Raw genomic sequence first — 14907 nt, forward strand, 5'->3', positions numbered from 1 at the left:
CTTGGTCGGTCCCTCATATCTGAGGATCGTGGTCAGCATCAGGGTTGCACCTGGAGCGTATGATCTGCCTCCACCGGTTCCTGTCCAGCGCTTCCCTTACTATTGTGTAGAACTTGGATGACGACGCGTCTTTCACTTGGTCAGTCCATCTAGTCGGTGAACGACCACGCGATCTTTTGCCTTCAGTGTTCCCAACCACAGGGGGTCCAAGATAGGTACCCGTGCACATAGGAAGTCCAAGGTAGGTGTACTCGTACACACAGGGGGATCCAAAATAGGTACCCGTGTACATAGGGGGTACAAGCTAAGTACCCGTGCAGATAATCATTTTCATTTATTTTCATTGTAGGTAGATACGTATTCGATACTCCAAAATAAGACAATACACTTCGTACGAAATACGACGCGACTTAATTTATGAAATATTAACTCCAACATATTACGATAGAACATTATGATATAAATATTTACAAAGACACGGGACTGTGACGTACCGCACGTACGCATTGTAAGTATTCATCACAAAATAAGAATATTTAGTGTCAGAATGTTTCGATTCTATTTTTCTCTATTTAGTACGAGTAAACAAATGTAAGTACTTCTTACCTGTATAATCCGAAGAATTTAATTGCACTGATAATAAATATTTTCGAAGTTTTTACTTAAGTTTTCGTTTTAATTTAATAATTTCTTTTGAGAATACTACAATAATCATCACCTTTTGACCTAGATCTTTTTAGTTTTGGCATGATAAACGCGAAAAACAACGTAATGGTGAGCGAATTGGGTGAACTTGATGACACAAAATCACGTAATGATCGGGACGCATGGACCGCTTGGCGAGGCGGGAGCGAGACGGGAGATCATAGTTTTCTTTCTAGGCTTATACTCTAAATGTGTGATGAAGATGGTACATGTACTGCTGCAAGTAAATCGTCTTCGGTTGACACCCTCGCATAATTGGAACAAACATCACTTAATAGGTAAGTTCGTTTGACTCCTAAATAGTAACCGGGACCAACGGCTTAACGTGGCCTTCTAAGCACGGATCATTTTACTTTCGGACAATCAGGTGTTCAGCCCGTAATGTCCTAACCAAACTAGGGATCACAAAGCGATTTTTGTGATATGTCCCCACCGGGATTCGTACCCGGCGCCTACGGATCGTGAGTCCCACGCTCAACCACTGGACCACAGAGCCGTGGTCCTCTGATTAACATAGCGCTATAAAAAAGTGATTAACCGAGAACTTCACTTTCTTGTTTGTAGTAAATCAAAATGCGTTGGTTATGGACATTGCTCTGCCATTCGGTCCTGCAAGCTGCTACATCGGAAGACTACGCCAACAACACATCCATACAACTGTTCCAACAATATGTACAGATCAACACCACCACTAACAATGATCTAAGTAAGTACTACAACCTGTATTATGTCATGGCCCACTATTGGGCACACGTCACCTTTCAGTCAACTAGAGGTAAGGTAAGCTTAATATGTATATGCAGTGGCCAGATCTTAGAATTGATCATGCCATGATGTGCTCGATCAACTACAAATAGTCAACTTAAGTTGACCATATCGTTGAAACGTCTACGTTTATGAGCTGTCTTCTGATTACTTCTGGCTCTACCGTCTCATAAGCTTCATTAGCATTACTCCCGGAGTGAGTTTAGGTATGTATGTGGTATGTAAAAATAAAATATAATAAATGTTTATTTTTCCAAAAGGGACACAAAATTCGCATGTTCACATGCGCGCTGCGTAGCCGTCTAATGCGATGTAAAGGAATCCTAAACGTCGATATTGTTCGAAGCATAATTACTCGTAAGTATATAACCTACCTATTTACACCTAACTACATACACATACGCTCTATTACCTACTAGACATTAGGAGCCTATTAACGAGATATGAAGCATATTTTATTCCATTTATTCCATCCCATTAACAATTTAACATTGTGTCGGAAAAATGATAAACATAAAAAATATAAGCATACTCTACCACGCTTATCTATTGCGGTTTGGTGGTGGTTAGGTGTGTTACAGCTAACTTATTAGCCAGAGTTTTAACGACTGTTATTTCCAGCGCCTGCGGTAGAGTTTTGGACTACGCAAGCAGCAGATGCGGGTGTGGAGATGACAGTACTCAACTTCACCGAAGGGTACCCCGTCATAGTGCTGAAGTGGCCCAGCACCAACTCCTCCCTCAGCAGCATCATGCTCAACTCCCACATGGATGTGGTGCCTGCTAGTGAATCCGTATGTATCACTGAGAATATTTCATCCTATAAAACAATCCATAGTGACCAGCCCAGCGGCAAATGTTCTTATTTCTATATTCGTTAAGAAATAAACACGTATAATCATCCTAATTAAATAAACACCGTCAAGGTCGATAATAGCAGCAACGCGTCTCAATTTACGCACGTTAGCGAGTGTACAAATAAGAACATCTGCCACTTGCGTAGGCACTAAGGTATTTCTAAATATTTTTAGTAAAAGTTACGACTGGAGTGCCTTTGAAACTTAGTAAAACTCAAAGTAAGTTTTTGCAATCATATCACACATATTTTCAGCAAACCTCATATTGTAAAACATTGGAAATAAAGTTCTGATTGCTCAAATTGGTTATTTATTTCACTACCATTCAGGATGGCTGGACCTACCCTCCGTTCTCCGCATATTTGGACGACGAGGGCGTCATCTGGGGCCGAGGCACTCAGGATATGAAATCCGTCTCTATACAATACCTGGAGGCTCTCAAAAAGCTGAAAGCCGACAATGTCACTCTGCTTAGGGATGTTTACTTGACTCTTATGCCTGGTGATTTATTTTGTTATCTAAAGTGTTTAGATTAGCCTATGATAAAGAATGTCAATAGACAAAAGTAAATATACAGTTCACATGCGTAACACAAGCTACGTTCACAGAATAAATAATAGTACTACCTACGATGGAAAGATAACACTGAACTTTGTATTACTGCTGAGTGAAATACTTATTCTGTAGTATATCTAGTATGTGTTGCGACCTAGTAGTTAGTGCCATATGCGGCAATTTATCGTACCATAAGTCATTTAAAAATAACGTTTTTGTTAGGATTATTATAAAACCACAAAGGCCCTTTCAGGCCCCTTCACGCTCACGCCTTTATCCCAATTGGGGTAGTCAGAGGTACATTAATCATACGCTTAATAAGGAGAAGGCGTCAATTATTTGTACAAATGTAACGGCTTTGCTGAAAATATGCATCTGCATCGTATTTAGGGGTCAATAAACTTTACAAAAAAACAGACCATGTAATGTATTTCTTGCACACAAACATGTATTATGTGGTCGATAACTTACCCATGGTGAGATATTATTTGATCGTTCTCCATTATAACACCCATTCTACTCTTACAATCAATGGCTACGCAAGCCATGGTTCATAATGAATAACTACTTCACAGATTTTTTTATATAAAAAGTTAAAATAACGTCCCAAAACACCAAAAAACTAACACCCGGTTTGGTATCCAGCTGGCTACCACAACGTCTCAAAACGGGAAACACTGACGTTCTAGACAGTGGTGTCTGTCTATGTTTGTTTCTTTTTTTCACAGAGAATGTTGCCATAGGGAAGATAGAGAGCTGTGATAGTTTCATCGTCATTCTAAAATATTATCTGTCTATTCTATACTTGGTCTTTGGTTTACAACGTCTCAAATATAACTGGTAACTTAATAACTGCTGTGTCAGAAAATTGAGCTATCTTTATTAGAGTATAGAATTAGTAATAAAAAAATGAACAATGCAATATAGCAATATAAGTACTTATAAACAATTTGCGCACTGCTGTGTTGATATTAAATATAAATAAGTATTTTTATTTATAGTAACTTATAATAACGTGATGAAGTAAATAATCCTACCACCAAAGTTTAAAAGATTTTTATCGTTCTTACTTATTGAAAAGTTCGACGAATACTTAACCTTGTGTTTTGGCGAATAAGTTTTGATTTTGAAGTTCGATGAATAAATAAGTAAGACTTTTTTGTGGACAAGGTATCCGTAAGTTGTAGGTATCCAATTTGTCATTTGTAGGGTAATAACACTTATCATCAAAAACGATGTTATTCTTAGACACAATTTTTATCATTATTTACAACACTAGCTTTTGTATATGAGACTAGACGACACAACAGGACAGATACTACAATATATATAAGTAGCGAACTTTTGCTGAATTCTCTCCAATCCTGCGACGGTAACGTAAGTATCCACATCAACATTAAATTAATTAAAATATGTAATAAAAACATGTGTTTGATAACGAGAATATAATATTACAGATGTGTATACCGACATGTTTGAAGCGTGTGATCGGAAACGAATATTTCAATTTCCAAAAATGTTAAGCACGTTTATTTGAAAATAGTACTTACTTAAATAACATAGATAAGGATTAAGTACTTATCTCCGAACTAATACTGTTAATCGCGTAGAGCATGAAGTGAAAATTTTATTAGTACCGGATGAGAAACCTCACTCATCGGTTCTCTTTTTATCTGCCAGTGATGATTACGTACAGGCAGATCTGATGAATGAAGTAATGGAAGAATAAAGTAATACTAAACTAAGCTGTAATTCTGGAAAAATGCGACTTTGTACCAATACGTTATAATATTCTATTTGGATTGTAGTAAATAAAAATGCGTTGGTCGTGGAGTGTACTATGGCTGGCAGTGCTATACACGGTTACTGCGGAGGACTACGCCACGGATGAGTCCATAAAGGTGTTTCAACGATACCTCCAGATCAACACTACTACCAATAATGATCTATGTGAGTATTTCTGATATTATTTATGTACTCATACACGGCAGAGGGTAAAAAGAAAACTTAAAAAGATGTTAACGCATACATGCTTGTAACGATACGATGCATCCCGCGCAAGTCTACAAAAGGATAACGCCAAAGTAATATACTTACGTCCAATATCATACTTCACATAATACGTTTCTCTTACCTACGTACTTAATTTACAACCAACATCGGTTTAAAAAAAACCATTGACGTCACTCGTAGATTTCCCTCGCGACGTGCTAGTTACTCGATTTTCGATTTTCCTCATTAACCCAAACTCTTACCATCGTGTGTTCTTAGAGTGTTCTACATTTCATTTATCTATGGGAATTTCTCGGACCTCTGGACTCTCTTAAGCTGTGATTCTTTTCTTCATCTCTCGCGTGGATCAATGACCGACCTATCCAACCGGCCCCTGACTATAAAATTGTCATCTAGGCGTTAAAAAGGTCACATTGAGGCAATTCATCTAAGAAAATTTGTTCGTACATTAATTGGATATGCGCAAATGTCAAATTGCAATATTACTTTTTAGATGAGTTGTTTCAATGTGGCCTTCATTTCTTGTTGTCATTTTCAGCTGAAGCGGTAGAGTTCTGGAGGGCGCAGGCAGCGGCCGAGGGTGTAGAGATGAAAGTGCTGACCTTTAAGGAGGGGTACCCCGTGCTGGTGTTGCGGTGGCCCGGCTCCGACTCCTCGCTCGGCAGCATCATGCTCAACTCTCACATGGATGTCGTGCCTGCTCATGAAGACGTAAGTAGCATTTGAATTTTTTTTAAACTAGTCCATATTATGTTAGTAACAGAATGCTTAACTTAGTATTAGTGACACGATTGGAAGACGACAACATAATAATAATACATGGGACAGGCCTGAGTCATCGATGCCGCGGAGCTAAGTAGCGATGTTCAGTCTATTATTTGTGCTCATATAAAACTGTAAAAGCTATGCTGTGTGATCTGTAGGGGTGTGTTGGGATATCAAACTCAAAAATATATCTTTATTCATTAGGTAACAGTGACACAGTTACACTTTGAATCGGAAATTTTGACATAAATATAATTTTTGTCGAAAGTCTCGTCCGCCTAAAACTACTGCAGTATCACACGACCTGTATAAAGTAGCTGCAAGAAAAACCTTGGCACCACCCTAGACGTTCTTAAAAAAATAATTTAAGAATATAATTTCAATAATACTGGGTGTTAGTGACATCGTAACGAATACTGAAGGGGTTGATTCAGACCATGATTCTGAGTTAAAATCAAGTGGAATTTTCCGTCGCAAAATTCATGATTTTTTTTTAGTTTTTTAAAATTATTTTCAATTCTATACTTTTGCGATGGAAAATTCCACTTGATATAAACTCAGAATAATCAGATGAATCATCCATCTCAGTATTCGTTACGATGACACTTACACCCCGTACAAGTACATACGGTAGCCATATAAGTAGGTATGGGTGTTAGTGACACCGTAACGAATACTGAGGGGGATGGTTCAGACCATGATTCTGAGTTGATATTAAGTGGAATTTCGTGTCAAAAAATTCATGAAAATTTTTCTTTTCTTTTTAATTATTTTCCAATCCATACTTTTGCGACGGAAATTTCTACTTGATATCAACTCAGAATCATGGCCTGAATCACCCCTCAAAGTTTTCGTTACGATGTCACTAACACCCTGTATAGTATCTCAGACTGGGAAGACGTTTGAAAAAAAAACATTTGTGTCACGTTATTAGATATGAATATATGTATATCTACATGTCGATCAATGATATGAGGTTGGTATAATCTTTGTGTTCTAGGAAGGGTGGACCTACCCCCCGTTCTCCGGTCATCTCGATGAAAACGGCGTCATCTGGGCCCGAGGCACTCAGGATATGAAGTCCGTGTCTATACAGTACCTGGAGGCTCTCAAACGGTTGAAAGCCAAAAATGTCTCTCTCCTCAGAGATGTGTACATGACGCTTATGCCTGGTAAGTACCTACTATTACACACACACACACACACTGGCACACCCCTCCTTTGCTTGTATGTACTTAAATTATAATTTAAGTAATAATGTGTAAGCGCGGTAGAACATTAAAAATAAAAAAAACATAAAATGTTATTGTTACCTCTAGCTGATTGTATTTTGTTTGTTGTCAATAAAACATTATTTTTTTTACTATTTATCGTGTGACATCTTCATAGCGATGATGATAATAAAGATACGTTTATATACTTAAACAAAATCCAAACTAACAATACTCACTAGAAATTACGTATATCTATACGTATATTAAGTATATCTCACTTTATGAACACTGTGTAGGAACAGTCGACACCGAATGCATGTATCTACTCTCAGTCACTGAACTTATTGTTATATTATGTGAGGTTCAACTTGTTTAGCAAGCGGTAACGAGCGAACTACCTACTTTTTCACTACATTGTATACTCATCTATCCATTTAATATATTTTTTATTGTATCTACCCACAAAATGTAAGGATAGACGATGAGTTACGGTGTACAGAAAAACCTGTCGATAGGTTTATGAGACGCCGTATTTTTTATTGTAAAATGTTTAATGTTACTTCGAATAAATAAAAAAAGTGTAAGTAACACAAACAGTATAATTATGTATAACACAAACTCTCGACTATCCTATTCGGGGTAGGGTATGAACTAAGTACGCACGTTTCACCGAGCTATATTAGGCGAACATGATAGCCACCTATATGTAATAGTCGATAACCAACAAAAAACCTAACACATAAGTGATATCTTTTACAAAAAAAAAGTAAGAATTCCACCGCTAGTGATTCAGATATAAGTACTTAACTTACCCTCACATTTTAAGTTGAGAGTTGATTGACGTTAAAAAAAAGTCCACGGTATTCCGCAAGGTTACTATTGACTGTTTCTCCAATGTACCTATCTGTTTTATATAGATTCCTGATTCTATTTCGTCTATCGATGATAGTATCGATTAGACTAGTAAATCTATATTTATATACGGTGTTACGGCGGCGGTGGTTATATCTATATACTTACGGTGATTATATCATTCTGTAGACATCGGAAATCAGTTCAATGGACGACATTGAACGTTAAAGTTCGCATTATAAATGATATTCCTAGACCTCGTATATCAAAATGATATCTATCTAATAAATACTTATTAAAAACACTTTTCGTGTCACAATCTGTCATATAAAGTAAACACAAACAACCATATTGAGATAGGCCAATGTAGCCAATATAAGGTGATAAAATCTATTGATAACTATGGTTACAGTTACACTTAAAAGAAAGATAAGATTATAAACACAAGCGATATTTCAATCATTGTTATCTCTAAAACATCTTGTTAAACTGTTAAGGTAGATGGAGACATATGACTCATACGACTAAATTGTATAACAATATTTTAAGTAAGTATGTTTTTTTTTTAAAAGAACGTCTAGGGTCCTGTGCCGAGGTTGTTCTAGCAGCGTCCTTTCCCCAGCTATACAGGTTGTGAGAAGATGCAGTAGGTTTAGGCGGATGAGACGTTCGTGATGTAAAAATAACAATTCAATGTGTAAATATGTCATATCTTTATTCAATAATAAAAATATTTTTGAATTTGAATTCATCAAATGATAGCAAATTCTTTAATAACTTACAGATGAAGAGATCGGCGGTGACTATGGAATGAAACCTTTTCTATTAAGCGATGAGTTCGCGCAGATGAACGTTGGTGTGGCGTTTGACGAAGGAGGATGCTACGCCCTGCCCTTCAGCCCTGTCTTCTACCAGGATAAAGTGCCATGGCGTAAGTAAAACAGCCTTCGTGGTTGAGTGGTTAGAGCTTTACACTCACGATCTGGAGGTCCGGGTTCAATTCCCGTTGGGGACATTGTCGAAATCACTTTGTGAGACTGTCCTTTATTTGGTAAGGACTTTTCAGGCTTGAACCACCTGATTGTCTAAAGTAAGATGATTCCGTGATCCGGAGTGCACGTGAAGCCGTTGGTCCCGGCTATTAGTCGTAAAAACACCTACACCAACCCGCAGTAGAGCAACGTCGTGGAGTATGCTCTATTCCCCCTCCGGTTGGATGAGGGGAGACCTGTGCCCAGCACTTACGTATTTAAAGTCGTAACGCCGACAGTTCTTTTAAAATCCAAACTCCATTGTTTTACTATTGTGTCTAGAAACCTCGGCTTTACGAGGATATAGGTTGTTTATGTTTATACGAGGGCTGATTGATAAGTATCCGAAATGATAACTGCTAATATTATATAAAAAAATGATTTATTTTTCCACATCGCTTCCTTCTACCTCTACACACTTATTCCAGTGCTTCTCTAAAGCTTTTACACCATTTTGGTAGAAGATCTTGTCCAACCCCTCAGAATAGCCGTCTACGGTGGCAATGAATTCTTTATTTGAAGAAACTCTTTGGCCACCTAGCCACTTTTTTTAAATTTGGGAACAGATGGAACTCGCACGGAGCCAGGTCTGGCGAGTAAGGTGGATGCGACAGCAATTCATATCTTAATTCTTCGATTTTAGCGTTTGCTACAGCGCAGGTGTGAACATGTGCGTTGTCTTGGTGGAGCAGTATATTTTTCTTTGCTAAATGAAGTCGCTTCCTTTGAATTTCTTCATTCAATCTTTGCAGCAAGTTTGCGTAGTATTGTCAAGATAATTCGCGTGAATCACACGTCGCGCATCCCAAAAGACAGTAGCCATCACCTTTCCAGCCGATAATGTTGATTTTGCCTTCGTAGGCGCAGGTTCACCGCTCTTAGTCCACTGTTTAGACTGTTCTTTTGTTTCATGCGTATAATGATGAATCCATGTTTCATCAACGGTTACATATCGCCGCGAAAATTCAACAGGATCATGTTTATACTTACAGCTCTCTAAACACTTTAAGGAATCATCCACTCTGCGATGTCTTTGGTCTGCAGTCAGCAAACGCGGCACCCATGGCGCGCAAAGTTTTTTCATATTCAAATGTTCATGTAAAATATTAAAAACTCGTTCCGTTGATATCCCTGCCATTATGGCTATCTCTCGTAATTTCAATCGTCGATCGTTTAGAACATTTTTTTCAATTTTTCGTATAATCACTTCATTTGTGACCTCATTTGGACGTCCAGCTCTTGTTTAAAATCGGTTAATCAGGTGTGAACTGTACTCATTGCAGGAGAAGAGTCACCTAATACGGCATCCAGCTTGGCTTTAATCTGACTTGCTATTTTTTCCCTTCAAAACGTAGAACTTAATAACGGCCCGAACTTCAGTTTTTACCATTTTTCAAATGTAATTAGCAAATTTCTCGCTCTCTCTCTTATATAATTTATATATATATATATATATATTTTAAAGAACGCCTACGGTCCTGTGCCGAGGTTTTTCTTGCAGCTTCTTTTCCCCGGCTGTACAGGTTGTGAGAAGCTGCAGTAGTTTTAGGCGGATGAGACGTTCGTTATGTAAAAATTGACGATTCAAAGTGTAACTATGTTACCTACTGAATAAAGATATTTTTGAAATTTTGAATTGAATTTGAATTTTGCATTAAGTAACTCCACTTAATGGAAAAGAAATATTTAAAATAATCATACTTGCAGAAATCCAAGTTGATTGCTACGGTACTTCGTCCCACGGCTCACAGTTACCGGCGACTAATGTCACCGCTACTGGCATGGTAAGTATTTTGGTTAAGGGTGTTGGGTTGTTATATAATTTTCGGCGACAATAGATGGCGTAAGTGTAGCCACTAAGCTAAATGAGCTCTACACCTTTTTGCCACTACCTGAAGGCCTAGAGAACCTACCAACAATTAAATAGTATATTATAAACCCTTCCTATTTTCTTCAGGTTTTCAGGGTCTGAAGCTATTAACAACTTCCTTTTTAAATGTTCTTTATATTAAATATTATTAGAAACTATACATTTAAAAATGTTCTGTAAAAGATTATTTACTTTTATTTATTTTAAATATAAAATACAGAATCTTAGTAAATACTTTTGTATGCGAATGTATATTTAATCACTTTGTGTTTTTTAAATTATTTTCAATTTCATACTTTTGCGATGAAAAAATTCTAGTAACTAAGAACCTCGAGCTGAATCATCCCCCTCGTTGCGGTATCAATTACATCCTGTGTATTCATCATCATCATCAATTTAAGAGCCACACTTTTGTCAGTGCAGCATTTTCTGCGTGCCAATTTTTTAGGGAAAAATAGGGCAGTGGTTTCCCTCTTGCCTTCTGCCCCGCAGTACTCTGTCTGACGCAAGTGGGATGGCGCCCAGAGTAATCTATTACAAAGCCATACTAGGATTCCTGTCCTCCGCCTCTGAATAGTACTGACAGTTACTGCTGCCCTCTGCCAGGTTCCAAGTTACAGTCCCTGTGTATTGCCCCTTCCATCCTGCATATTATAATGAAGTAAATAAATCTGCCGTTGGAGCGGATTAATTAAATGTTGTTTTGTTACAGTGTCGCAATGTGATGGATAAGTTGTTTGAGTTCAGAGACGTGGAGTACGCCAAATATCAGAGCACGGGACTGCTAAACCTCGGAGTTTTCACATCCGTTAACCTGAACAAACTTAATGTTAGTATTTACTCCTGATGTATATTAGGTATCTATTATTATAATTGCTTTTTTACCTGACTAATAGAAAATGTTCAAGAGGTGCTTAAATACAGTCGTGTACCAACTAAGCGATATACCTACGTTCGTGTGTTGAGAAACTTTCTACATAAAGTAATATTGAATTGTGTATTCTAGGGTGGCACAGCCAACAACATTATACCGAGCCACGTGAGTCTCGTGTTCGACATTAGACTTAACATTACCCTTAACGAGGAGGCCTTTGAAGCACAGGTATGTTTTACGTGAGGAGACGTGTGATGGTTGATTAGAGAATGGTGCTGATTCCTGTAGACACCATATATATTTCTTTTAAACTATACATGTCATTTTCTTAACCGCCGAAATCGAAAGGGACGGGTAATCGTCAGGCTGAAAATTTATGGAACACACTCAAATTACATTTTTATATTGACAGCACACGTCAATTGGATTGCATATGATCGAGATGCCTATTTTATTAGCCCGGGTTATTCTTTCATTTTAAAATTAACAGTTGTCAAAAAGGCGGATAACAAAAAGACCGGTATAACTTAAAATAAAATTAGGAGGCGTCTGCAGGAATCGGTGTCAATACAATAGAAATCTGTATTAGATTAGAGGTTGTAATCTTATCAAAAAAAAAATTACCGGGTGAGAGCCTTCAGCGCTACCCGTTTGTACGTCTCCACACCAAAATAAGTCACGGTAAAAAAGTGATCTAACAGAAAGCTCGGTGCGGTGTGGGTTCTTAGTTCGTCTTGTGAATGTACCTCCGACCGACCGACTATTCCATTGGGGTATAGTCGTGAGCTAATGTATGTAAAAAACACTGAGGCGGTACCGCGAGTGATGTGGGCTAGGGAGCGGGAGTTCGTATCATACTGCGTCGCACTGCGGCAGTTAAACCACAGACGGCAAACGCGTGAATCAATTTAGGATCATCATCATCTACCTAGCATTATCCCGTTTTTCACAGAGTCCGCTTACCTAACCTGAACATTTGACAGGTACGGTTTTTTACAGAAACTTCCTTTTCCAGACAGAAGTTTTGAAAACCAGCCCAATACAGTTTAGGTTACCCACCTCCGAAAATACATTTCTCGGGAATGTGGGTTTCCTCACAATTTTTTCCTTCACCGCTGAGCACGTGATAGGTAACCGTTTATGATGCAAACATGAGTTCGAAAACAAATTCGACAATCATTCGTTTAAGCCTGTGCTGGATTCGAACATGCGACCTCGATGTGAGAGGTAGGTGTTATACCAACTAGGCTACCACGGTTCTGAATCAAATTAGGATATTACGATAAATCCCTGCACAGAATGATCGAGAGCATTGTGATGCTACATCTAGCACACGCAACACTTATTTATAGTGTTTTGGTGTATTTTTAGCTGAACGAATGGATAAGTGAGGCAGCAAATGGTGGCAATATCACGTTGTCGTACATTTTGAAGGACAAACAGTCACCGGCAACTAAGACCACATTGGACAACCCTTACTGGACCACCTTCACAGAGGTCGCAATAAGAAAGTAAGTGACACCTGGTGAGGTGATACTTATCCGAACGTAATTTGTGATTTCAGGAACTAAGTATACGAGTATGTCAATAGGTTATGGCGAGGAGTGGGTAAAATACACATCTGCCTACTCCTTCGGGGATATATTTATTATTTATATCTAGTGTAACCTAGCCAGTCAAATCCCCGCGCATGTAATCTACTTCACTGAAATATACAAATACTTATATGAAACGATAAATAGAAAGAAAGAAACGTTTATTATAAAGGGACACCACAGTAACAAATACAAAACAATTATATAATTTAAAACACGGAGTAACACACAACTTACAATCAAACAAAACACATAATAAAAACAACATACACGAGAAATACAAATAATTGAGTGTATGGACTGGTCAACGATGGTGGTGGTGTCCTTTATAAAAGGGCCTCACTCAGCATAAGCCGCGGCGCTAGCCACGACGCTGGTATTCTGTGGACCCTGCTAAGTGAGGCACGGAAGCCGTGTCTCCCACAAATACAACTTGAATGAATACATAATAATATTTACTTATACTATGAAAACAAAGTAGTTTACAAAAACATAATTAAAAGCGTGTGTGTGCAGTGTATCTACAAATACATGAAAGAAATACAATAATACTTACAAAACAATACATATAAAACGATAAAATAAACAAATAAATAAAGTTAGAAATGTTAGAATGTGTTTCAAGTTAGTGTGCGTGCGGATTTGAACGAAAGAACGTAGTACACGTTGCAACCCAAACTGGTTTGGACGGAGTAAAAAAAGAAAAACTACCGTTAGCGGGCTTACTACGTCAACATTTTTATCAAACGCATTACGTCAGTTTCAACCGCCATTGCCGTCCGAGTGCAAATACTCTTATGATGTTATATCAATTGAAATTTGTTTTAATAAGTTAAAATTGTTTTATCACATTTGCCATTCGTTTGTTTGTGTTACAGTCAATTACCAATCGCTGCCATGGTACCGCCCGGGTCAACAGACTCTCGGTACATCCGTCTGGCCGGCTACCCTGCCTTCGGGTTCTCCCCCATGCCCAACACTGACCTACTCATGCACGCAGTCAACGAGCGACTCAGCGCTCCCACATTCCTGCGGGGCATCGACATCTATGAGGATCTGATAAAAAGCGTCGCCAACATAGCTGGAAACATGACAAACGCAGATCCCAGTGTATACATCGTTAAAACTGCACATTGACGTCTCTGACTTCAGTGGTCCCCTCAAAAAGCTTGAGAAATACTAATAATAGTAATTTACTCTTAAGTTTTTAGATATTAGCATTAAATTACGTGGGGACCAAGCATTACGTACTTACCTATCTACCTAGAGAGAGCCCGCGCCGCGGCATTATCCATTATAGGTACATACTCAATATTCCAGATTTTTTTTATAAAATTCGGCTATGAGTTGTAACAAATATTGTTATAAGAAGGTTTGTTTATTCAGTAAAATAATAAAAATCCTGACTACTTACAATTTTTTTTTTTAATAAAACGTGTCTCTGTAGTTTATGTTGTTTTTTAAAAAAGTGTGATGGTACAGACAGTTATCGAAATTACCTATTGTCGGCAAAACCAACCTACGCCCGATAAATCGTTATCTGTATACATCGAATATGCCAAATGAGTCCAATTAGGATAGAGTAACGTTTTGCGATCAATAAATAAATATGAATACCAACAGATTGTTTTTATAATTATTATCATAAACACAAAAAACACGTTCCGCTACTATTAGGTACTATATTACCTATAAAGGATATTTATTTCTCAACACAAGATATACAATGTCACTTGAAAAAAAGTTACAACACCGTTATATAGTAAAATAGCTTAGTGAAATTCGGCGAATACTTATCTACTACATCTAGG

General features: G+C 37.8%; 2 protein-coding genes across 2 annotated transcripts in view; both read left to right on the forward strand.

Moving 5' to 3' along the window:
• LOC126368310 (aminoacylase-1-like) overlaps positions 1-2863 on the forward strand; it is a 45571-nt gene extending 42708 nt beyond the window's left edge. Inside the window, exons 2-4 of the mRNA XM_050012217.1 lie at positions 1270-1411; positions 2092-2264; positions 2657-2863. Of these exons, the coding sequence (XP_049868174.1) occupies positions 1279-1411; positions 2092-2264; positions 2657-2863 (513 nt within the window). The 5' untranslated portion in view covers positions 1270-1278. The remainder of the gene's footprint in view (positions 1-1269; positions 1412-2091; positions 2265-2656) is intronic.
• The window catches only part of LOC126368311 (aminoacylase-1A-like), a 31558-nt gene extending 17325 nt beyond the window's left edge, over positions 1-14233 (forward strand). The window contains exons 2-10 of the mRNA XM_050012218.1: positions 4691-4832; positions 5434-5606; positions 6661-6832; positions 8511-8657; positions 10465-10541; positions 11340-11456; positions 11634-11729; positions 12873-13012; positions 13975-14233. Coding sequence (XP_049868175.1) covers positions 4700-4832; positions 5434-5606; positions 6661-6832; positions 8511-8657; positions 10465-10541; positions 11340-11456; positions 11634-11729; positions 12873-13012; positions 13975-14233 — 1314 coding nt within the window. The 5' untranslated portion in view covers positions 4691-4699. The remainder of the gene's footprint in view (positions 1-4690; positions 4833-5433; positions 5607-6660; positions 6833-8510; positions 8658-10464; positions 10542-11339; positions 11457-11633; positions 11730-12872; positions 13013-13974) is intronic.
• Positions 14234-14907: the final 674 nt, after the last annotated feature.

This window comes from Pectinophora gossypiella, chromosome 7 (genome assembly GCF_024362695.1).
Source record: "Pectinophora gossypiella chromosome 7, ilPecGoss1.1, whole genome shotgun sequence".
Classification (NCBI taxonomy): Eukaryota; Metazoa; Arthropoda; class Insecta; order Lepidoptera; family Gelechiidae; genus Pectinophora; species Pectinophora gossypiella.